We start from the raw sequence: 25442 nt of genomic DNA, 5'->3' as shown, positions 1-25442 counted from the left end.
TCTACATCCCCCCCAAGGCGCTTCACAACTTCACACACTGGTGAGGATGATACGATACAGCCACAGCTGCCCTGGGGCACGCTGACAAAGGCGAGGCCTGCCGAACACAGGCGCCACTAGTCGCTCCAACCACCACCAGCAGGCAAGGTGGGTTAAGTGTCTTGGCCATGGACACAACAGCAGCATTCTCTGGTCAGAGCCAGGATTGAACTTGCAACCTTCTGATTATGGGACAGTCCACTCTACCTCATGAGCTGCTGCTGTCCCTATAATAACAATAAGGAAACTAAGTAATGCTCATCTACTTCCGGACCATGGTTCCTTGGAAGAATGAAAAGCTGAATGCAAGTCAGTCAGGCTAAAAACGCTATTTTCCGCTTGTTATGTGTCATGGGTTTCACATATGATGTCCGTAAATTTTAAACACGCAATTTGATACCAAGAACTCGCTTATTTTCAAACGGGGGGAACTCTATTTTAGGTTTTGTGTGAAAATAAGTCCAGGACTACTAATGTGCTTCACGAAAGCGATGTCATCGAACCAGACACGGGGAAAAACAGAGGGGAACAGCTGTAAGTTGAACGAACTTCAAATCCTTCCTTCAGGAGTAGAGAACCACCATAAATCAGGCCATGTGGTAAGTAGCAGCTACTCTAGGGGAGAGGAGATTATGATAAATGACTGGCACTTGTATAGCACCTTTCAGAGTCAGAGACCTCCTAAGCGCTTTACACTACAGTGTATCATTCATCCATTCACACACTGATGGTGATGAGCTGTCCTGGGGCACACTGGTGGAGGTGAGGCTGCCGAGCACAGGTCCCTCTGACCACCAGGTAGGGGTTGTATCAACTAGTCGACTTCACTGCTCTGTAGTGACTTTTTATGCCTTTCATAGACTAGTCGCTGTCACGTGATAATGACCAACAAGATACAGTCCTCAGAAAAGACAGCAGGTGACAGGCCCCTGCGCGTTGGGAGGTGACTCGCTGTGACAGAGCGTCGGTATCTGACGCCCGCCGTAAAACAGACATTTGACCAAATTGTGACATTTACCCTCTTGCAATTTAACCTTCCCCTCACCCCATCCTAACCTTAACCAGCGTGCACATGCAAAGCTCTGATCATTGACGCAAATTCAACACGTAATCGTTCATGTCGGCTCATTTCCTTTTATGTTTTCTGTCTTTTATTTGACAGAATAATTCTTGAGGGAAGTCTGGGCCTCTCGCCTTAGGCTACTGCGACTTGACTCCGGATAAGCGGATGAAAATGGATGGATGGATGGATGTCTTTTATTTGGGCCTGATGCGTTTCGCTGCTGTGGAGCGGAGCGCATCACCTGTTTTGTCCTCTGGACTTCACCTTACTGGTGCGGCTGGCGCGCAGCGAGCACTCCGCTGTTTTTGCGGTCGGTAGATCTTTTAGAACTACAGTTCAAAGGTAACTCATAAGGTGAATATATATGAACCCAGGTAGCAGTTTTTCTTTAGGATTGAGAGGAGATGCAGGAAGATAATAAACAAACAGGACAGAAAAATAGTCAAATAAAAACAAGTCAGTTTTTGTACCTGCTGGTTGCAACAAACAGACACATTGAAGGTAATCAGAAGTGAGGAACAGAAAATGAAATAATTATTTTAACGTTTAGAGCAGCAGGACTTCTGAGAAGCTGATGGCGCATCGTGAGTTTGCGGCCACTGCGCAGAGGGAGGGGGGAGAGGGCTGAAGCAGGATGCAGAAACTACAGTCGTTAAAAGAGATCTGTTTAACTTAGAAAATGTGGGCACAATTTTAGTTGTCAAAAACACTGACATGCAGCCCCTGCCACCAGGCAAGGTGGGTTAAGTGTCTTACCCAAGAACACAACAGCAGAATTCTCTGTCTGAAGTCGGGATCAAACCTGCAACCTTCCGATTACTGGACGACTCAGTCAACCTGTCGAGATACTGCTGACCCCATTATGTGGTGACGTCATTTATGTGGCGTGCAGATGTCTGATTTGTAGTCATGCTAATAGCAAACTTTTACATGCTGATAAATCTCTAAGTACTTGATAGGCATGGTAAAAACACACTTCATTACTTTTCATTAAAATTGCAGTACAACATATGTGCGATTCAGGTCGTAAGGCAAAGCTGATTAGAAAATAGCTCTTTTAGCCCCGTTTCATTTTTTTCATTCTTCCAGGGACCCATGAGCCAAGCAGAAAAAGAGGAGACTTGGGTTCCCTATTGTGTGGGTATTTCTAAATGTACTCTACCTTTAGACATAGGAGAAAAAAAAACTCAGATTTTACATTCATGTAGTAGCTTCCCTCTAAATCTCACTTGTGTTTATTTTTGTAAAACTAATTAAATGAAACAGGAAAAAAGGGAGAGAGAAGACTGCACAGTGCATTGTTTTTTTTAAATATGAAAGTTCATATCTTTTTAACTTCTGCTTTTTACTTTCATGTTTAGACTTATTTAGGCTCAAGGGGAGATAACAAGACAAATGCAAACATGTGCACAAGCAAACACAAGACTACAGGTGTTTTCTGCTGTTTGAGCATCTGCAAACAATCTAAGAAAATTTAAGGCTTCCAGTTAAATCTGTTGAGTTTTTAGATAATTAATTAAAGTGAAGTTTGTCATTCTTTAGTATTTGTAAAAAAAAACTTATGTGTTGTTTTAGTTTTAGTTGGAAGCTCCATTTTTAGTGCAGATAGGGCGCTGCATTGGCTATCGACAGGCTTGTGCCTCTCTCCTCACCTTAATTAGTGCTTTTCATCACGTTGGCCCAGACTGAGGTGAAAGATCAGTGTGGAACTTGAAAGCAGAAGCTCTAATTCATTAAGGCTTAAGGGGAGCGACAAATCATTTAGTCTTATGTAGGCTTCAGTTGTGCAAACATCGTTGGTCTACAAGTTTGATGCATCCAAACTTTTTAAGAGTTTTGCAGGTTTTCTAAATCAAACAAAATATTTTAGGTTCAATTATTTGGAATTTAAAGACAAGGCTAGGTTATTGAATTGTCTAAAATAACCAACACAACTAAAACAAAATAGCTCCCTAAAGAATTTTGTTGGAATGATCACTGTAACTAAATTGTAGTTTTTCACTGACATTACAATAAATAATACAAAGTACGCTACCATGAAGAGTTGGTATTTGATTCACTATGTCTCAGAGCACTTATAAATATCAATTATTGTGATTTACATTTGAAATCCCTGATCTGGGATTCATCTCCGGGGCTAGGAGCAAGCTCTGGTTTAAATATAAAATAATAACAACTGCTAATCTAGAAATGAAGCATGACTAAAGATCATCCCCTCTTCTGCACATGCAGAAAAAGGAACTGGATCTTTAGTGTAAAGTTGGCAGCAGAGCTGAGAAGCATTGTTGTTGATGCCTCTCAGAAATCCAGGAGCTTAACAGAGTGCTGCAGAGCGACAGCCACTCCTCCACATCAGGGCTAAACAGAGCCGCTGGACTGTAGTCAATAAAACTTGAAACAGACTCAAGTCTCAGCAGACTGAATATGAGTTGCCATCAGATACCATCAAATGCAATCTGAAGGCAGACGTCACTCATCTCCGATGTGAAAAGACTCTTCACAGACACATCAGATCTTGTCAATGAAGACTGAGCTAAACCTAAATAACATAGAACAGTCAGACGTATTCTGAGCAAATCAAATTTATCTCCCTATCCAGCTGTTGAGACAATGTGCAGGCTGAACTAAATAAAGCCTTTAAACAGCTGGACTGTAAAGGTGTTGAACACTCGTTTAATGAACACATTTGCAGTTGTCTCGGGTGGGGGGGTCAGATGCGACCCACATCACAGCTGAGCTCCAGACGGCAGGCTTTGGAGTCCTACTTCCCGATTTTTAGACATCTCGGATTGGCTAACGGAAACGTGACTACCACTGATTGCTGTTACAACTCCGACAGGAGATGTAAAAATGTGAGGGGGGACATAAGAACTTGGAACAGTGGAATTAAAATGGGTTTAATTGTCATAAAAAGGTTCTAAAAACAAGCGAACAAACACATGGAGGGCATGATGAAAATGATGCCAAACGAAACAATCACAGAAAGGTTAACAGTTAAAAGACAACTTATCAACAATAAAACACCTGGTTAAAACATGTTCAAACTTTTACCAAAACTAGAAGGCACTTTAAAATCCACAAAGTTGATAAAAGTCTTAAAATCAAACCAGAGTTAACCTTAAAAAAACAGAGATCACAAAGATCATATCTCAGTCAACATGAGTTGACGTCCAAGGGGGAATTACCCTTAACGTGACCATTGAGTTGTGATGCCAAAAGCTCCTTCTGGATCATCTCAGAGTTATACCTTTTTAGTTAAAACTCATTTAAACTAAAAGAGATTTAAAACTAAATCTGAAGCCTGGAGGACAGCAGAACCCCTCCACCTCTGCCTCCCATTTGGGACATCAGATGGATTCAGGTCAGTTGTGCTCATCAGTGGCCTTGAGAAGAGGAAGAGAAGGGGTGAGTTTGGGCTGATCACTGGGGCTGGGTGATCCTGGCTCCTGGACACTTGCAAGGTTGAGGTTTTACCTCCCCAAACAACAAAAGCCTAGAGGAGTTTTGCTGTGTGGTGAAGTTGCTAATGCTAACGGATAGCTTCTACCAGCCAAGACATTCTCTGCTGATTCCTTGATGCTAAATAAACATCCTTCCCTGTCGCAAGTCAAGATGGGTGAGTCCATGAAAGTTAAGTGGCAGTGTGACGTAGATCTGTCAGACGTTTCTAATCCTAGAGTTTCACCATCTATTTTCTATGTAAGAGTCTATTTTTATGTTCAGCCTGCATGAAAAACTCAGAGTGTCTGATTATAATCAAAATAATCACAAATTAATTAAATAATACTATATTTTTCTGAGTTCCACATCTTAAAATAGATCTGATGGTACGTTTTTCACCTTTAACATACAGCTCTCATCCATCCAGGTGTTACCTCTCCTAAGTAAACGTAAACAACTTTGCCTCCCGCCTTGTCCATCTTGAATCCAAACCCCACTAAAGCACGGCACAGAGCTAGAAAATTGAGTATGAGCTCTCAGAATTGATTGAAAGGCCTGTCACAGTTATTTTTCCAATGATGGATGCATCACAGCTCAGTCTGTAAGTCTGGTGTCACTCTTTAAGCAATGAAAAATCTTTATTTTTAATTATAGAGTCCTGAAATTATCTTCCTAATGATTTTACTTATGAACAGTGAACACATTCGATTGGACTTTCATCCCGTACAATTTAAAAAAAAGGCTCAATCACAATTGTTTTTGCAGCTGAATTTATAATTTTACTCTTGTCTCACTTGCTTCAGTATAGAGGTTATGCACAAAGATTTTTAACATCCTCTTGAGAATAAGAGAGAAACCAAGAGAAAAACTTTAGTGCTTTTTTTCTGTTTTGTTTTGTTTTTGTAGACAAAGTCATGCTCTTGTGTCTGTGAGTTCCACAGTAATAAAAGTCTTTCCTCCCCTCGGGTTAATGAACTTCATGAATCCCACCTGAAATCTAAAGCAGTCCACCTCAGGCATCAACTGTAAATAATTCAACAGACTTAAAATGAAAAAGAAATTGACAATTTTCTGCAGTTTGTTTCATCAGAAAGGACTGTTTCTTTGTTCCTGTAATAAGAATAATTGCTCGACTTGTGTAGTGATTACAAATAATGAACGTAACACAATTCAGACTTAATCAAGACGTGCACGGCGACTCCAACACGGCATGTGTCAATTTGTGTCTCTGTTGCAGTCTGTGGGATTTGAGTTCTCGTTGACCGAACAGGCGTCTTTATCGATTTGTTTTCTTTTTTTCAGGGTTTCAGGCAATATTGTGGCTCAGTTACAGGGATTTGAATGTAGAGGCTGTCGAACAAGCATGTAGAGCTGTTTTGAAATCCATAAATGATCCTGTGAGGTGTGTCATCTGTTTCCTATGATTTTCTCTTAGACATGCTGATTACTGTAGACTCCCTAAATGGGATAATCAAGGGACTGTGGGCGTCATAAAGCTAAGTGGAATCATTAGATTTGTAACAGCAACACACTGACTGGAGGCTTACTACACATGGAGGGGCCGTCTTCAGACAAGTGACTTGGTTTGTTTAAAGAGCGAGTCACCCCTACCAGAATCTTACTCAGCTCCCACTTCCTGTTTGAAAAATGCAACAAAGGTTGTAGCCTAGCAGACTGAGAGGGCGGAGCCGCTAACAAATACACACTCTCACGACATTGTGACATCATAATGTACCATCTATTATCATAGTGTACCACTTAGCCAATAGTGATGGCAGATTAAAATTCAAATACAGTGCTAGATTTTTACCTGATGACGGTGCAACACTGACAGTTTTAGGCAGAATATTTAAATTTTAACTAAGATGCACTAAAGTGCTGAATTATTGACTACACATGTCTACAGCACGATCAGACACTCATTTATATAGTTTATCAGCAAAAATATGTTGATTTGGAGTGACTTGCTCATTAACCTCACAATGATCTGAAGGATGTGGCATAAAATCTGTCTGTTTCTTTGACTGATTTCAAGAATCTTTTGACATATCACCTCAGTTCTGCAAATGATGCTACTTGGTTTGTTTTAATAAAATTTGTTATGGTCAGCTGTCGTACCAGGAAGTAGAACAATTAGGCAGAATTCCTTTTCCAAGCTTTGTTCAACCTGCGTCACATGTAGCAGTCAGGCATCCATGTTAAATTCCCGCTCAAGCACTTGTTCTCCTTCTCTCCTACCTACGTTCTCCTCTCCTATCCTATACTGACTCCTAGTGGTAGACACAACACAATCCTTCCTACAACGATGACAATCTTAAAGACTAAGTTCACTGAGAACCTTTTTCTTTTTTTTTTTAGATACGATTGGCCAGTCTGGGTTTAACATGCAGGCTGAACGTGAAAATACTCTTCTACCTCTATTTCCTGTGTTAACTACTGAAAGAAAATTGACAGGGAAACGCTTGTGTCAGAAACTCCTGACAGCGGTTGTAGAAGAGTTGCATTGCTGTTAGCCAATCAGAGGGAAGATGTTCAAATACCATGAATTATAATGAGTATGACCTTAAATCCTGCTGTTTTCTTCCCCCATCTTTTTCATCTAACTTTTGCTTCCTGAAACTGGAGCGCCAGAGCTTTTTTTTCCACAGAAAGCGATGAAGGAATGAATTTATATTAAAGGTCAAATGAGTTTAAACAAAAAAATGAATGAATGAGAATACGCTTTTCCTCCATTGTTTTTTATTTTATTTTTTATTTTAACAGACCACTTAACCATTCTAAATACTGTGTGATCCCATCACCACCTCCTTGTTATTAAGGTTTGCCTCACTGAGTATGTTAAACTGCTGATAAGGCAGGAGAAATCTGGACAAACCACTCCAGCATGTTGATAAAGAGGTCTGGGGGCAGATGTGAATTAAAAACCAGCTAAAAACAGCAAGTTGTGTCCAATTACTACTCAAAGCTGGACAGTGATGTCATGTTGCTGCTGAAACTAGGTTGAGATGATCAGTTTCAGGGAATTAATGCATATCCAGAATGTCCAATAAATTAAGGAGTTCAGCAGCTGCAGAGCTCAGGTAGTCAATCTGTGGGTTGTATCCAGGCTTTCAGCTCTCCCCTGACAGTCTCCTCCCACATTTGGTATTGAGCAGGATCTCATATATCACTGCTACAAATAGGGTATGGTTTTGGCAGGTAAAATAAGGATGGATTGGTTGGGGCTGCATGTGATATATTACAGGAATTGACTATTAAGACACTGTTCGTCACAGTGGGTGAAAAACTCCATTAAAAATTTTCCGTTCCTATTTTAAAAACATAATTCCCTTTCTTGTGCAGTGCCGATAGAGATGTCACACTTATAGGTTTTCTGCTGCTAAAGGTTTACATCTCATTAATGATAATTGCAGCTTTGATAATTTTATTTTAAAAAATGATTCTAGATAATCCTAAATAAAGATGAAATAATTAAAATAACTCTAACCTGGTTTACCTACAGGGGCTCACTCTGCCTTATTCTCCTTTTGCTCCTCAACAATACTTGCCTGCCTTCATTGTTCAAGGATTTGCGGTATTGATTCCAAATTATACACGGCCCACCTCTGAGTCAACCCGGACTACAGCAAGAGGCCCGTGTTGAAACTGTCCTCCAATCAAAGCGCCGATGACTTCTATTCATGACCTCCGGTGTTGACTAAGAGCCAGTATTTGAATCAAACTGCACAATACACAGTCTCCCATTTGGGACTAACAATGACTTTGAAATACAGCTGAGTTCAGGGAAAGGCAAATGTCTTTCAACATGATCAGACACAAAGATCTAATTAGCACTCATGTCCCATGCTGGGATGGCAGAGCTCCGGTTGTTTGTTGCACAGTTGTCAAGAGTGCTTTATTCTGCTCTCTTCACATTAATGAGATAATTATTTCTCCTCTTTTGTAACAGACTACTGTTTTATTTTTCATTTAATGCAAATTGTGCACAACAATTAGATAACCTGATGGACGTTTCAACACCAGTTCTGTATTTGATTTTCTGTTGCTTTACAACGATGCCCCATCATGTCGTTCATATTTTGGTTGAGGGTAGAGATCGATGGATGGTTAGCAGCGACGCAAATCATGAGAGGTGAAGGAACTTTAATGGTGCCAGAAGCAGGAAGAACAGAGAGCAGCAATATCCCTTTATGGAGCAACAATTAGTGAATTGTGCTCAGCGCACCTCAACCACTAACAAACAAACCACTCGCCACTGATCACAGCAACAGCTACTCACACTACGCTAAGGGGACACTTAATCTGTTTTTCTGAAGACCCTGGAAAAGCTCCCCGTTTCCAACTGATTCAATCTGTTCGTGCACAGAGATGATCTTAGATATAGGGCGTTTGTTTGTTGCGGCACCTGCTCCCCAGTGCCAAACGCATCAAGCAGCGCTGCCTTTGGCATCCCGCCAAGGCATTTGTCCACAGTGTGCAGCAATCACACTGATCTGCCAAGTGATTAATTGCTTAATAATTGCTCGGGCTACTCTGCATTGCTCTCTGCTGCTGCTAGTCCATAATGCTTTCTGTCAGGTCAACGCCATTTGAATAGCAGCTGTGTGATTTGAGGTTTTTACCATTAAAAAATGGATGTGAACAGTGATAAAAGTGAGAAAATGAAACAGTGGATGGTATAAATAAGAGATGGGACATGCGTATTGCAAACAGCATTTCTGTAGAGAGAAAGGCTTCACTCTGCTCTGAGAATCGACTTCCTTGTTGTTAGGGAATCAATGTTGAAGAAACCTGCAAGTTAATCTGTTTTTCTTTCGTTTTCTTTTTCCAGTAAATTTGAACTAAAGAGTGCACATGGGAGAATAAACCAACTGCTGTGGAAGAGGTTTTGTTTTGAAATAATAAAATGAGCTACAGACCTTTTTACAAGCCATTAATTCAGTGTTTTGTCTTACTTTGCTAGATTTTCATCCAATGCACTAATTTGCTGCAGGTCCCTGCCTGCCAATCCACCACCCAGCACTTCATTGGGTCCCCCCCCCCCCCCCCCCCCCCCCTGAAGGTTCTAATAGAGCTCTGATCCGTACTGACACTCATTGTCAGAGCGAGGGCAGGTTCCAGTTTCATTATATCACTTTGAGTCAAGCATATCCTTTAGCGAACTAATTATACTGCCTATCAAAGTGATGACCCTATCGAGGCAATCTTTGTTCCTCAATGTCCGTTCGACTGACCGGAGGGGAAAAGAATCACACGTTTGACCTTGCCTCGTCAGATTATTTTTCTTCTCCTTGTAATTGTCAGAGTGTCAGAAATAACCTCTATGTGTCATGCTCAGTTGTTCAAATGGGATAATGTGTCAAGATGTTTTTGAAATGAAAGGAAAGCAACAAAAAATGGAAGTATTCTGTATATGATTATTTCACATTTTATTCAATTTCTTCATCAGAGATTAGAAAGAATGCATCCTTTGTGGTTGGGAATGAGTTTGTGCCTCAAGCCGAGGGGTTTACGCATCTGGGTGTTTCGTCTACATGTTGCCATGAAAGTATGGAGCCAGAGATGGGCCAACAAGGCGGGGCTTTGTTTTACCGTAATGTTTGCTGTCATAGACAAAGAGTCACACTGACAGTAAAACCACTGGTCTGTCTACGTTCCAACCCTTACATATGGTCTCAAGATTTAGATCGACAAAATAAACCATAGACAAGAGAGTTTTCTCCAAAGGTTGGTTGGGCTGAGCCCTTTAAAAAGAAGATATGGGGTCCTTTGTCTGCAGGAAGTTTGAAGTAAAGCCGATGCACCTCTACATCAAAAGGAGTCATCTGAGGTGGCATCTGTTTGGAATACCAACTTCCTTTGGAGAGGCAGACCAAGGAATTTGTTAAAACGTACACTGCCCGGCCAAAATAAAGTCGTCACCTGGATTTAACTAAGCAATTAGATACGAGCCTGCTATTGGATAATTACTGCATGGGCCATGGTCCGGTGTCAGGAGTTTAATTTTAAGCATGATCTGTGTTTTTTCACTTTTCACTCTACTTCACCAGCAACTCTTCAAATTTTATTAATGCTGGTTGTTTTGGATGTCTGCTGATGTCATTTCCTACTGAGGTACAAGCAATCAGAGTGAGTTAACCAAAAGTTCTGCTCAGCTACTCCACCGGGCTATTCCGAGTACCTACTCCTGATCAGGTACTCCGAAGATTCCTGAAAACGGCCCGGAAAACGACTGTTCGGCCGGCAGCGCATGTCGGGAAGTTCCTATAAATTTTCCCCAAAGATACTGACTCACAAGGCATTTAATTATTCTAGAGACAACTGCTAATTTGTTGAACTTGGTTTTTATGGATGATCAACCTTAAAATGTGTCTGAAAAGATGCAGCTGGAGAGTGCTTTTTAATAGAGGGCTAGCCGAGTGCTCTTGGATGGAACTGGAAGGGAATGGATTTATGTGTGGATAGCCTAATGGAGGCATGACAAATTAATCAGAATTTTCTACCAACATGGGTACATTTTTAGAGGTATCAGTTCTGTAAAAAAATGTTTTCTTTTTCCATTCTGATAAATTTCCAGAAACTGGGAGTAAATAAACTAACAAAGTACTAGAAATCAATAGCAATAAAGCAAGTGGAAATTGTGTACAATGGTGCATTTAGTCTTTTCCTGAATACAGACATTTATTCAGGGTCTGCCCAGCGTATCAATGGTTTCTTTTGGATGGGATTAAGTCCCACATTTCTCTCAGGCCTGAGAGACTTATTAGGAGATAGTCTGGCTATGGTGCGGGCACAAAAATCACGACGAGCAAACTGGGTTTACACTCATGAATGTGGAGGTCTGATGTCATGAGCAGCTAAAATCCTGGCTTTTTTCTATATTTTAATGCAAACATAATCTAAGCAGGACAAAGCCATTGAATTGATGTTTCTGATGTTAGCTTCCATGAATACCAAACAGAATAATCAGGAGCTTCTAACACTCCACTTATTCTGCTTGACTTTGCAGCGTGGAGCTGGATTTTAAACAGCAGGAGGACAAGCTGCAGCCCCTGATGAAGAGACTTTGCCCCTTGGACAGCAAACAATGCCCCGCGCTGCCTTATTCTAACGAAGTGTTCACATCCACCCCTAAACGCAAATCCAAGACAGAGTCCAAGAAGCATGCTCGTTGGAAACTCTGGTTCCTTTGAATGAAGCACGAAGGCTTTGGAAATGGCCATCTTAATGGGGCACAATCACACCCTGGGTATCCTCGGAAGGGTTGAAGGAAATATGCAGATGAGGATGATCAACCCATTCAAATGGATGATGCCGGAAGCCAGTTGATTTTGGGGCTCTGAGCACAGACTGACTGGTCATCTGGATGACAGCAGAAACGTAAAACATTATAAATTCAGTTAATTCTTTTTCTGGCTTGTTTGCTGGATTGAATCAACACTTCCAAAAAACCAGGTGAGCTGCAATTTACATATCGGTTCATTTGATGTAAGGTTAGTAATAAAAAGTAAGGACACTTGTGTTTTCTCAATTATTTCTTTGTTGAAACAATGTTCCTAGGCAATAAATCTTACATGGCTGGAAAGCCCAGCTATTTTCCATTAAATGGGGCCACATTAATAATGACACTTTAAAAGGCATTTATTGGTTGATGACACTTTATAAGGCATTTATTGGTTGAGCAGCAGAACTGAATATATGAGATTTTCCCATGAAAAGCAGCCACGTCTTCTCTTCCAAGCAGCTTATTCTGCGATTACCTCTTATCTGAGGCAATTTAAAGAACTGGGTGATTGAATTCCAAAAACACAAGACCGTAAATCCAGATTCTTCCAATGGTAGTTAGAGAAGCTCAAACAACAGTAAGCTGGAAGCTCCACCAGTAAGGTTACAGGTTTTGGTCAAGACAGTGACATCATTATAAAAAATTATCCAATGCAAGTGTCAGTAGATTAAACTGCATGGCATCGGCAAAGATTTCTCTTTCTTTTTTCATGATAGTCAACTCAGCTGCTCAGCCTACAAATGCATGTGGAACACTGAAAACGTATTTTAATTATTATTCCTGATTATAAATGGTTACTCTGAGGCTCAACATGAAAATAGTCTCCTACACCTATCTCCTGCATTAACTTCTGAAAAACAATAGACGGTGAAACGATAGGACTTGAAAATCGGGGCAGATCTACATCACGCTGTCACTTAACATTCATGGACTCACCCATCTTGACTCATGACGGGGAAGGTCTGTTGTTGGTTTAAAGTCCATGAGACACCAGAGAACATCTTGGCTAGTAGAAGCTAACTCTTAGCATTGGCTGCTCCATCACATGCAGAACTCCTCCAGGCTTGAGTTAAGCGTAGTTTATGCGTCTGCGTCGGTACAGAGACACATAACTCCATTTTCCGTAATTGCAAGGGTTCCCCAACAGACTCGCAAGGACAGACGGAGTCGAGCCCACATTTCTAAACATCCGTTGAACAAGATGGAGAGCACAAGCTTGTGGTTGGTCAGGACACCGCTTCCTTTAAATTCTGTTGTCTGAAGCTCTCCTCTAATCTGGCAGTTGGCTAGTCCCTCAAACTGGCGTGACCCCACCCCCCACCCCAAATGTACTGATTAAAAGTGTGTTTCACACCTTTAAAAGTGTAGCACCAACAGGAGGTTGGATGGACAGCATTATCCAATGTATTTTTGTGCTTTTCTCCCCTTTATAGCATTTTACTACAAGAGGAGGTGCTGCGCAGTGGACCGTGAATAACAGAAGCTATACTCTTTGAATGGACATCAGCCCCAACTTCAGTAAAGCACAAATCAATCAAAAATCTAAATATGTGTAAAAGACTATCAGCGCTGTTCTTATAACCTTGTACTATCCCCTCCGCTTTTTTCCTGTTTTTATAACTTGCTTCTCATTTGATTTTCTCTTTTCTGATAGATTGTCTGCTAAAATCATGTCTTTCTAGCTCTGTCTCTTTTCTCTCAATCCCTGTCTTTAGCTCACCGTGCAGACGAATAGCCAGGAAACAGATGTTTCTCATCTGGCTATAGTCACATTGAGAATCTATATTTTACAAAATAATAATCTTTTTAACAATTTACTGTGAGAACAGATTTTACAGCTTAAATATTGTGACTTCTCAATATTTTGAAATTGAAAGCAATTTTTCTGTGTTTCAGTTTTTTTTTTTTTCATTTTTCATCATGACAGCCTCACAACTTCAACAAAATTTTAATTAACAGCTGCTACATTTTTTTGTTTTTCTTGTCACACATAAAGGCTTTTTAAGCATTTCTCAGTCCACCAAGTGTTACTTTAATTCTCTTACTGAAGATGTTGCAGCTTCATAGCAAAACTGACTTTCTGTTTAACATCCAGTTCCATAGGTGCGTTCATTTTTCTTGCCGTTCTGCTAGAAACGCAATGTATTTTTGTTTTCTTGTTTTCAGCATGGCTGCACAGTGGTTAGAGCTGTTGCCTTGCAAGATGGTCCTGGGTTTGCTTCCCAGCCTGGGATCATTCTGCAAGGAGTTTGCATGTTCTCCCTGTGCATGCGTGGGTTCTCTCCGGGTACTCCAGCTTCCTCCCACAGTCCAAAAACATGACTGTTAAGTTGATTGGTCTGGCTAAATTGTCCTTAGGTGTGTGTGTGTGTGTGTGTGTGTGTGTGTGTGTGTGTGTGTGTGTGTGTGTGTGTGTGTGTGTGTGTGTGTGTGTGTGTGTGTGTGTGTGTGTGTGTGTGTGTGTGTGCGTGCGCATAATTGTTTGTCCTGTGTGTCTCTGTGTTGCCCTGCGATGGACTGGCACTCTGTCCTGGGTGTACCCCGCCTGATTGCCCATTGACAGCTGGAGATAGGCACCAGCCCCTCCGGAACCCTACATGGACAAGCGGGTTCAGACAATGGATGGATGGATGTTTTCAGCATCAGAAATGTGTCTGTCAGCCCACACAAACAACTGTGCACTGAACTTGCAAGAGCAGAAAGGGCTACATAAAGAGCTAAAGGAGTAATTGCTCAGCAGGACACACTTGTAGCTACCAGCTTTGGTCATGTATATAAAAACAAAAAACTGAAACACTGATGATGTAGCAGCAACACGCAGCTCGTGACAAAGCAGGTACTGATTGAATAGGAAGCCTTTTGTAACTTTAGATTCGGGGTAGATCATTTTAAATGTTAGGAGAATAAATGCTGGGCTCTCTTCAATAGAATAAACCATGGGTGGCACTATTCTAGCCACTATTATCCATTCAAAGAGCCGTACCTTAAGAAAGTGCAATTTAATGATTATGTGCAATATTATGCATTTTCTACTGTTTTTAAAACCTCAATTAAAACATTTTCAATTGAAGGTGTTCTGGTGCATTATGTCTGCTGCAAAGGTTAATGGAATGTTGTTGGAATGGAGAGCCATGGAAAAAAATGTGTTGAATCATCAGCAGATTTTTGTATTGATGATAAGCTGAAGTTATGTTCTATGATTGACTCTGGGTTACATTTAAATTGTTCACACCTAAATATATCTAATTTGGGAGAAAATTCTTAAATAAGCCACTTATATTATTTACCACACGTAAAATGTACAAAACATAATTAGTTTTATTGACCCAGTAAAATAATTGCTGACATTATTCCTCACATTTTGTACAGCAATGCTTGAAAATCTGTTATAATTCACAAGATGCAAGAGGAATATTTTTTATCCATGCAACTTTAAAAAGTTTATGGTGTATTTGAACTGTTATGGTGGTATTGCATTAAGCTGCTTCATAGGGGAGTGTTCAGCATGTCTTGAAACATTTCGAAGGTTTCTGAATTCCCTTGAGTTAGTTGCAACAACTTGATATAAAGTAGCTGGAATTTTGAACATGTTAGAAGTACTCTTGCAAAATAGTCACAGAGTCGTTCAGCCATTGCAACAAATATGGAGACTTTCCGAGAGAAGAACGTAGCCATTAAAAAGGAGTTACCTGCAAACCAATGGAAATTTAACCAAGACTCTAGCAATTATATTGCACTGCAGTCACACAACTGTTGCAAGATGTTTGCAATTATGTAATGTTAATCATGTGACCTGATTGTTTAAAAACTTGATTTAGGTCAGTAAATTAGCAGAATTTCATTAAAAAATGTTGTTGTTTTGCAATCCAACAGTAACATCCAATCAGGATAATGGCTTAACATTTTTTTATTCAAAATATGCTAAAATGAACTCAGTAAGCACAGTTGCAGTTAAATATTTTAACTTTTAACACATTTATTGCAGCTTTAGTCACTACTGGACTTATTTGTTGTATATTTTCCCTGGCAATAGGGGGCAGCACATACCTAAATTATTGCAAGCAAACTGGATTTTTGTCTTTGAGTAAGATCTTACCAATGGATGGCCATTAGGGTCAAAAATCCCTGGGAGTGCAACCTCCAGCAAAATAACAAGCACATCAGACTCCCTTTCATCACTTGCAACGAGTGAAGAGGTAAATGTGTAAAACCATCACATTTATCAACGGTGAAAGTTTTGTAACCGTTTGTTACAGATCAGTAAACACATTTTGTCCCCACGGGTTCCCGTAAAAAGGAAACATGGCGTCTAATATGGCGTCGCCCAGAGCCGTAGACCCGCTCCCATGTATTTTAGACCCAATTTTTATGGTTATGTTACAAAGCCGCCAATATTTCTCAAAAACTGGGCATCATTTGATTAATTTTCAGCAACATTTTGATGGATGTTTCCAGAGATTATTGGTAAAAGCTGCACATTATCTCTTCAAATTTTGATCTATTATATACATTTGAAAAGCTGATCAAATTCCAAACTCCTCCTATACATTTACTTCTGTAAAAGAATTTAATGTCATCTTAAGTAAGTGCTTCTGCAAACTGCTTCATATTTTGTCCACAACAGGATGTCATGAGAAAGTGGTGTATAGACAAAAGTTTTAGGTAAACCAGGGTAAAAATGACCAAACAGAAAACCTTGTGTTTAAATAATGTTTAACAGACATCAATCCTCAGCTTAATTAGTTGATTGTTGCTCTGCAAGGGAGGGTTAAAAAACAGTCCTACAGTATGTTTGGCCCCCTCAAGGACAAAAGTGATTTACCATGACCACCTGACCTGCTTCGACAGACTCAGTTCATTTGCATGACAGCGTTTGCACCAAGTGCCACATATTGCCATGGAAGGTGTGTTGCAGTGCTGACACCAAAGGGCACTGTGTGCATATTTTAGAGACACTATCAGCTTTGAAAAAAATGGCAGAACTTGACCTTTGATAAAAGGATGAGGAAAATGCTGTTGGTAGTTGGTGTGTTTAAAACTTTGTTCCGAGTGCCATTAATGCTTGTCACACTCACAGTCCATGTTTTCCTCAGACTATGATGAGGGCTGAGCAGCTGTGAAGCTGTGCTTGCTCCCTGCATCTTCAGATGTGATTCAACAGAAAGAAGACACGCGACCCTCAAGTCTTGCAGGGGAGATACAGTTCTAGTCCATCAAACTGAGTGACCCGATCCCACATCCATCCTTCGCTCTTTTCATCACTACTGTGTCTTTCTTCATTCCCTTCAGGATATTGCTTTTGTTTTTATTTTAACATTTACACCCTTCTATCATACCCTCCTCTTGTTTTTATACATATTTTTAATTTTTTTTTCTCATTTCATTTGACTTTCTCAGCAACCTTCCAGCATCATTTACTTAATGCATACAGTAGATGCTCTTTAATATTGACTTTTTGGACCATCAAAGCTCAAAAACAACATGATCAATCAATATTATAGGAACAGACAGGAATACATGCAAGTAGAAATATTTATAAAATAAGGAATCTTGTAACAAAAGATACTCAAAGATTTAAAGGTGTGCAAATACCTTTGAGCTTTACAGATTAGACATTTGTGGCTTGAAAGCAGTAGTGGAATATTGCTACTCAGCAGCATGTTCATAATCAAAGCCTAACATGACAAAAAAGTGTTATTTCACATCTACCAATAGGATTAGTACATGTTTCAGTTTCTGTATCATTCATGAATGTTTTTGTTTCTGAAAATTCTATTCATTACTTCTTTCTTGTGGCTCAAAAGAGCCAAGAAGTGTGGTGGCAGCTGCTGCCAAGAGCAACTGTTAGGACTAAATAACAGCGTTTGACCTTTCTCCGTTTCAAAGCTTCACACTGAACACATGGCAGTGATGTCACAGAATAATGACCACAGCATTTCTTCAGCCAAAAGAGAAGTTCAACTCCTAACTTCCTCTTCTGGAACTGGTGACGGAAACTAAAGCTCACTCTGCTTGCAGAGTCTTCCTGTAAAATAAAATACTGCATTGCAGCGGTGAGGGGACTTCAAAAAGACCACAACTGACTAGCATTGGTCCCAGCAAAATCTCTAGCTATCATTTTTAGTAAATATTTCATAAATAGAACCGTATAAACAAATAGTGCATAAAATATTAGCATGTGTACAAGACATTAGGGTGTAAAAAAAGGATCACATCTTTGTTTCTCTTGATGTCGTTGGTCTCTCTAAGATTAGTGCTTTCTGGGTGGTGTTACGAACGCTCTTGAGGAAGACCATAACATTGGACCCTCCAGTCCCGGTAGTGTTGAGAGCAGAGCCCACCCCCCTGAGGGGGCAGCCCATAGATCGGACTTGGTTTCCTGGCACAATGACATACTTGGCAACAGTATTAAGGTGGTAGCTCCGTAAATCAGCCAGGGCCGAGACGCAGGAGTTGTAGGCCTGGTAGAGGTCGGAGCTGGAAGACTTAATGACAAAGTCTCGCAGTGACCGACACACAGACAGAGTTTCTATCAGCTGACGGTGTGCAGGAGGCATGTAATCTCTCATGCGTGTCAGGAAGTCTCCTAGATAGGGTCAATCGATAAAGACAACAGAGAGGAGACTGTGAAAGAGTGAAAATAACATCATCTCCCGGAAGTATTCTCTGCCAGAAATTATCGACTGACTGCACAAACTGCACAAATTCATTCATCACAACCCTCCGAATAGGTTAACAACGGAGGGAAATGCCTCTTTACCTGTCTCACCCTCGTGCTGGACGCATAGCAAAGCATCAAAGCACTGAATTGAGGAACTCTGGGCTGCACTTCCACCCGATAGGGAAATGGGCTCATTGCTGACTCCTTCGTACAGCACCCCTCTTGGAAGCATGGGGTTATCTCGCCACCTAAAACAATTTGAACGAGTTCCTTCAAGTTTCAAGGTGGTATCTTAAGAGATAAATCTTCACCAGATGAAAGAAGGATAAAAAGAGATAATTAAAAATGTCAATATGTGGAACATGGCCCCAAAACTCACCCCGAGAGAAAAATTCTCAGTGTTCCATGAAATGCAGCTGGCTCCACATGATCTGAACAGCGCAGAGGTTGAGTCATTTTAATTACTTTCAAGTCTGCAGTTTTAATAAAAGGCACAGCATGTTAACTGGTTTAATTCACATTGAAGTAGGTTTAAATCAAAATTACTGTGCATGAGTTGGAAAGTTTCCTTCATCTTCTTCAAAGACTGCGTCACTTTGATTAGACCCTTCTGTATGCCGATAAGATCTGAGACTTTCATGGCATGCATCACCTCCAGGGCCCCCTGGTCAAAGTTTAAAATCTACTGTTAAGTTACAAGAAGCAAAGATTCACACAGTATCTGCATGGGAGGCAAACAGGAGAGGAGACAAAATAGAAACGTAGGGCTGAAGGCTGGGCCATCTTTGGGCTGATAGAAAAAAGAGGAAGCAGATAGGACTGACCGTTATGCCTGAACTGGCAGCCATCTCCACCAGTAATGACACCATAAAAAATCCCCTGCAGCTTTCCCCACCAGGAAAGGAAAATATCAGGTCCATGTTCCTATTTTTTATTTATTTATTTTTTGGACAAACATCATATAAATGGTTAGACAGTAAGTATCACGAGTGTTGACTGAAAGTGAGAACAGTCCTTTGTCCTACTTACCCAATTTCCATGTCCCTGAAACAAAAGTGAAAGAACACTGCCATTATTTTGGTGGGAAAAGATTTATAGAGACACAATATTGCGTATTTACACCACAACAACGTTTTTTATGAACATAAAAGTTACTCCAATTACCCAGTGGGATCCTTTAACTTCCAGTTGGCTAAAACTGAATCTGCGTAGGTCAAGATGGGCGGAAGTCCAAGTCTGCGAGAAATGTTCCAGTAAGGCCAGGCCAGTGCTTTTGGGAGAATCTGTTAAACCATCATAAAAGTAAAGGTCAGTTTAGAGATCATTTTTAAAATGATAACTGTATGTTTCTGAGCATCTGTTTTTCTGCTCAGCCCTCAACCAGTCAATACTATTTATCTAATCTGTAAAAACTGATGTTCCCAGAGGACATGTCTGAACCCAATGACTCTTCTGATGTTTTTAACTCATTGGTAGGTTTAAGGTTTTACTTCGGCTCATAAATACTAAATGAATAAGTGGTTTAATACAAAAGTTAAACATTTTCAGACAAGATATCCTGAATAGCATCTTGTCTTCATCAAGATGAAATAACATAACTCCCTATGTTTGTGCTAATTGGCAAGCTTAACTTATAGGATGCATTCTATTTCAATTCAATTCTGTTTATTTATATAGCGTCAAATCATGACAAGAGTCGTCTGAAGGCACTTCACAAAGTAAACATTCCAATTGAGTTCACGTAATTATGCCAATTAGTTGAAAGTTTCCTATATAAAGAACCCAGCCGAGTGCATCAAGTCACTGACTTGTTCTGTCAGGGACTTTACAGCAATCCCCATAACAAGCAAACAAGTAGCAGCAGTGGGGAGGAAAACGCCCCTTTAACAGGATAAACCTCCAGAGGATCCTGATTCAGTATGAGCAGATATCCGTCATGACTACCAAAATCTTGTTTTATTAGAATGAGTCTTTGACGTTAAAGTATTTAAAGGTTACACATCTGATTCCCTCATAATGGTGAGTTATTCAGCTTTAAGACCAATAAGTTAAGCTCCTAATAGGGATGTAAGAAAGTGTTGATATACTGAAATATCACAATATTTCCTGTTATCATTCTGTATTGCTATTCAAAAACAGTGTATCAATTTTTATAGAGCATTTACATGCAAGCATTCACTGTTTTTTTTTCATGGAGTGCAATTCCAACTCTGACCATAACCCCTCCTTTCCACCAGAGCCATCAGCAGCAAGTTACTGCAGCAGCACGTCTTGCTTGCGTAAGCTGCTGCTTGCCCCTTCCCACAAGACGCGAAGCAGCAGGGGAGCAGCTGTAACTGACAGAGCACGAAGTCATGCGACATTAGCAAAATCATGCATGACTTTGTCAGTAAACACAACAAGAAACAGGAAAAAACTACTACATGGCTCACATAACTCACCATCTTGCCCCAAAACCGCAGATACGCCACTCCATGCGTTATCCTTCTTGACGTTGTCTTTATAAAAACTGTGACTGGGATCAAACAGGAATGGGTACTTCTCTACTTCAGTAATCAACCTTTCGTCATCCATTATGGAAAAACAAAGGAGACCGCTAGCTAGGTGATAACTTTTTTATTTAAAGTAAAGCAATCGGAAGGCAGTATGTTTCTTTATTCTGAAAATCTCGGGAAGCTTCGCACCATTTCCGCGTCCGATTTCCTGTCTTTCCTTCCCCAAAAATGTCGAACTTGACCCGTTTCAGAGGCGTCACGTGTAGAAAATAGAACCGGCGCGTAAGGGCCGCGACATGCTGCTCCTGAGACGCGGCCGACTCGCGCTGCTGATGGCTCCGGTGGAAAAGGTTCTGTTGACCACAGCGGTTCCTATCAGCAGCTATGACGTGCTGCTGCAGTAACGTGCTGCTGACGGATCCATCACGGCTCCGGTGGAAAGGAGGGGTTAGTCTACAACAGTTTCTACCACCTTGTTTCTGATGCAACAACAAGATCCTCCGATAACACTGAATGTGTCTTGCCTGACTTTTCCAGTTGGATTCTGTCCTAAAAATCGCAAATATCGTCTGGCTTTTAGTATTAATTTATCAAATCGTGCATCGTACCCTGTATTGTGATTTTTATTGTATTGCCAGATTCTTGCCCACACACACCTCTTGTTCCTAAACACTGATGCATACATCACTGGAGAACAAAGATTTCCCAACTTTATATATATTAGATACCATACCATCCATCCATCCATCCATTTTCATCCGCTTATCCGGAGTCGGGTCGCGGGTGCAGTAGCCTAAGTCGAGAGGCCCAGACTATACCAACTATAGTATCATGAACATAAGAAAAGTGCTAATGTCAATCATGGGTGAAGAAAGTGAAAGGAAAAGACGTCATCAGTCACACCCATTGTTTTGTGTTTCTTTCCTTTTCTGTGTTTTTGTGACCAGATGAAGACCTGAGAATATAAAAATTGTCCTGCACAGTTGCAGTGGCCTGTGACAGACACAGTGTCAGCTCAGCCACATTGAGTTAGAACTGGAGTTATTTGTGTGATTTTATCAAGGAACTTTGACTTTATAGGTTTTAGTGTTTCCAAAAACTGTGTGAAAGTCTTATTAAGACGACTTGTCAATAAAGAGGTATCTCAACTTCAGCAGAAACATTAAAGCTGCCTTAAGCCTCACAGAGCAGCTGGCAAATACCAGTGTGGCGCAGTCGGAATGACTAAAACAGTATTTCCTCTAAAGTTGAATCCTCTGCAATGATGTTTACCTGACCAGGTGCTTGTTGTCCCTCCTGCCACACGTATCCCATGCTGATGAACCCCAGGGCCAAGTGTGCTAGTCTGAGCTCCCGATGGTTACTCAGCAGATGGGGACTCAAAACTGGCATCTGAATTAAAATCAGATTTAAACACTTACTGTAAACACCACCGGATTTCTGCTGCTGAAACTGTGATGCTATACTGCAAAGAATATCTCTTCTGAGTTTGTTTTTCTGATGAACTTTGCTTACTCTTACCTTATGAACCCGATCTCGTAGCTTGCGTGACTCTATTAAATGTGTCAGATTATTTGCCAAGTCCAACCACACGCGATAATAGTCTGGAAGGTGAGTCTAGAAGATAATGAGAGTAAAATGACTTGCTCATTGATTTTCTTCTGAGTGTGTGAGTGTGTTGTGCATTTTTATGCTGATTATAATCAGTATTATTATCATCAGCTCATGTCTGCCACAGTGCCTGACCTACATGCCAGAGAATGATTGGTGTTATCAGTCAGAGGCAGAAACAATGTAATGAAAGCGGAAATAAATAAAGTTTGAAAATCATCAGGGAAGCTAAATCAGGCCCATTCCTACTGACTAGCTCACAAGACTGAAACGAATATCCAAATCTGGTTCTTTTTTAGCAAATTGAGCTCCTTTACATGAGTCATGTGAAAAGGCAGTCTTCCACTGGATCAATAACCTCCCTAAACATTACACAAGAACAACCACACTTATCTGTTTCAGTCTACAGGGACTACTAGTGCTGCTGACCAAACACTTAGATCAAGGCAGTAGAAGAGAAAATAGTGCTTAAGGGTGAACAAAATAAATATCAGCTTGTGCAGAATGAGCATTACTGGTATTCTTCGAACATTTGAAGGATGTCTGCTGTATTAGAGAAGGAAAGGATGACAGTAAACCTCACCAGTGGCTCCTCAAGGATAAATCCCAGCTCTTCAGATAAATCAAATGCATCAAAGTCCGCCTGCAGTGTCTCTCTGTAGTTCGTCTCCATATGCTCTGCTCTGTACTCCAGCTTGGCTTTGAAAAGAAAATTGCTCTGTGAGCCTGACTCAAAGATATCAATTGTTAAACTTGTTCTGTGCTTGCTTCCACTATCTTCGTCACATCCCTTTTTATTGCACTCTCTCTACTGCAAAGAACCAATCAGATTTCTCGCGGAGTAATGTCAGGACTTCAAAGAAAAAAAAATTCTGCTTTGCATAGTCTGCAGTGTTCCTTCCCATTTTTGTGGCTACTGTTTAAATAAACTGAAAACAGCAGTGGTGGCTGTAAGGTAATACAAAATAAATAGTCTACCAGTAGAGCTGGTAGACCTCATGCAGAGAAGGACGGTGAATGCACGTTTGTTAAGGAGTCCATGTGGAAAATTAGAAAGGCTAGAAGCTTGGGAGAAACAAAAATGGTTGCTAAGAAATCATAAAAGTCTCTAGAAAAATATAACACATCTATAAACTAAGACGACAAGTGCTGTTGTCAGGTAATGGCCAAATTGTTGTCCAAATGCATCTTCATTGTGCAGCATGTGTGGTAAGATTTGGGCTTTAACATAATTACAGTGATGCAAATTTCTCAAACTGTAATTTAATATAACAACTGTATAGACGATAGACAGTATATGAAGATGTAATTGAAGGGAGAACAATTGAATTTATTTGAAATTGGAAACTGATCTTTGAGCTTCTATAAAGCATATGAAATTTTGTTGGTGCCCCAAATGTCCCAGGAGCCCTGATAAATGACCAAAATAATTTGCATAATAAGACTCATCATAAAAAGACCTGTTTCCCCACCATTCCACCAATGTGTGTGTGTGTGTGTGTGTCTGTGTGTGTGTGTGTGTGTGTGTGTGTGTCTGTGTGTGTGTGTGTGTGTGTGTGTGTGCGTGCGTGCGTGCGCGTGTGTGCGTGCGTGTGCGTGTGTGTGTGTGTGTGTGTGTGTGTATGTGTGTGGTGGTGGGTGGGAGGTGGTGGCGCGCGTGTGTGTAGGGGGTGTTGAGTGCCGATTCAGCCGACAGGGAAAGGGTTTTGAAGAGAGACAAGTGAAAGCGGAAACTATACCAAGACTTATATGAAATTAATTAATGGATTGCATGACAAAAAGGCATTTTAAAAAATTATAATTTCACTACATATAAATTGTTTGAATTTAATGCATATTTTTGCACCCTAGCATTTGTTCTGTGTTAAACTTTGTATGGACCCACTGAAAAGCGATGTCACGTGCATCCCCAGCCTCTAGCTTGAGGGTAAGTAGCCGGCGTCTCCCCATTGACCATCGTTGTGTTTTTCTGTTAGTTGTAAATAAACAGTTAAATAGTGGCAAAATAAAGTGAATCAGCTTCGTTACCACAGATAGAGCTATAGGCTGCACAAGTAAAAGAAAAAAGGACAATAAACATTAAATTTTACAGGTTTCTAGCTGTTAAAATACATTGAAGGCAAACAGCCATGTAGAGAATCCTAGTGGATAAACCTCCCACATCGTGTCAAACAAAGTCTCATGATAGAATAGTTAAATTAAAAAAGTTAAATATCTAACCCATATACCCATACACAAAGCATGTTATAGCTTTTTAACAACCTACAGGCTTTTTTATAAAAATCATGTGGCTGTGAGGCACGAGGAGCCGGGGGAGAAGCGCTGACCGTGTGGAGACAGCAGCGGGGAGGGGAACTATGCTGCTGATCAGTCCTGAGAAATAAACATGTCAAGCGGTCAACGCCAGTGTGGTGTGTAGTTCTGTGTGTGACCTGCCATAACAGTCTTGCTATAACAATTACACAAAATGTGTTGTGTAATTGGAGTGGGCTGAAATAGACCCACTGCAATTTGCACATGAACTAAACATAGGGGTGGAGGACACGCTTATCTACCTGCAGTGCCGGCTGCTGGCCCACCTCGAGATGCAAAATGCACTGTGAGAGTGATGTTCTTCGACTTCTCAAGTGCCTTCAACACCATCCACCCATCTCTACTGCAGCAGAAGATGAGGGATACAGGAGTGGATGAACATCTGACTGCATGGACATCAACCACCTCATTAACAGGCCACAGTACGTGAGGATGCACAACTGTATGTCTGCAGAGGTTGTGTGCAGGACTGGAGCTCCACAGGGTATGGTGCTATCACCCTTTCTCTTCAACTTCTACACCTCGGACTTCACC

At 40.7% G+C, this 25442-nt stretch overlaps 2 protein-coding genes across 2 annotated transcripts in view; one reads left to right on the top strand and one right to left on the bottom strand.

Moving 5' to 3' along the window:
- Window positions 1-14898, top strand: part of insyn2ab (inhibitory synaptic factor 2Ab) — a 35595-nt gene extending 20697 nt beyond the window's left edge. Inside the window, exons 5-6 of the mRNA XM_054750330.2 lie at window positions 11553-11998; window positions 13262-14898. Of these exons, the coding sequence (XP_054606305.1) occupies window positions 11553-11736 (184 nt within the window). The 3' untranslated portion in view covers window positions 11737-11998; window positions 13262-14898. The remainder of the gene's footprint in view (window positions 1-11552; window positions 11999-13261) is intronic.
- Window positions 14899-17342: 2444 nt separating this feature from the next.
- Window positions 17343-23739, bottom strand: LOC107375992 (indoleamine 2,3-dioxygenase 2). Its single transcript, XM_015944853.3, has 10 exons — window positions 23179-23739; window positions 22506-22601; window positions 22257-22376; window positions 19654-19772; window positions 19519-19533; window positions 19314-19413; window positions 19036-19153; window positions 18869-18920; window positions 18589-18737; window positions 17343-18414 (listed from the first exon to the last, which is right to left on the bottom strand). The coding sequence occupies exons 1-10, from the start codon at window positions 23266-23268 to the stop codon at window positions 18038-18040; spliced, it is 1236 nt and encodes a 411-aa protein (XP_015800339.1). The 5' UTR covers window positions 23269-23739; the 3' UTR covers window positions 17343-18037.
- Window positions 23740-25442: the final 1703 nt, after the last annotated feature.

The sequence above is a fragment of the Nothobranchius furzeri genome, chromosome 12 (genome assembly GCF_043380555.1).
Source record: "Nothobranchius furzeri strain GRZ-AD chromosome 12, NfurGRZ-RIMD1, whole genome shotgun sequence".
Classification (NCBI taxonomy): Eukaryota; Metazoa; Chordata; class Actinopteri; order Cyprinodontiformes; family Nothobranchiidae; genus Nothobranchius; species Nothobranchius furzeri.
The sequence above is the reverse complement of the archived record's forward strand: the minus strand, read 5'-3'. Positions and strand labels throughout refer to the sequence as shown.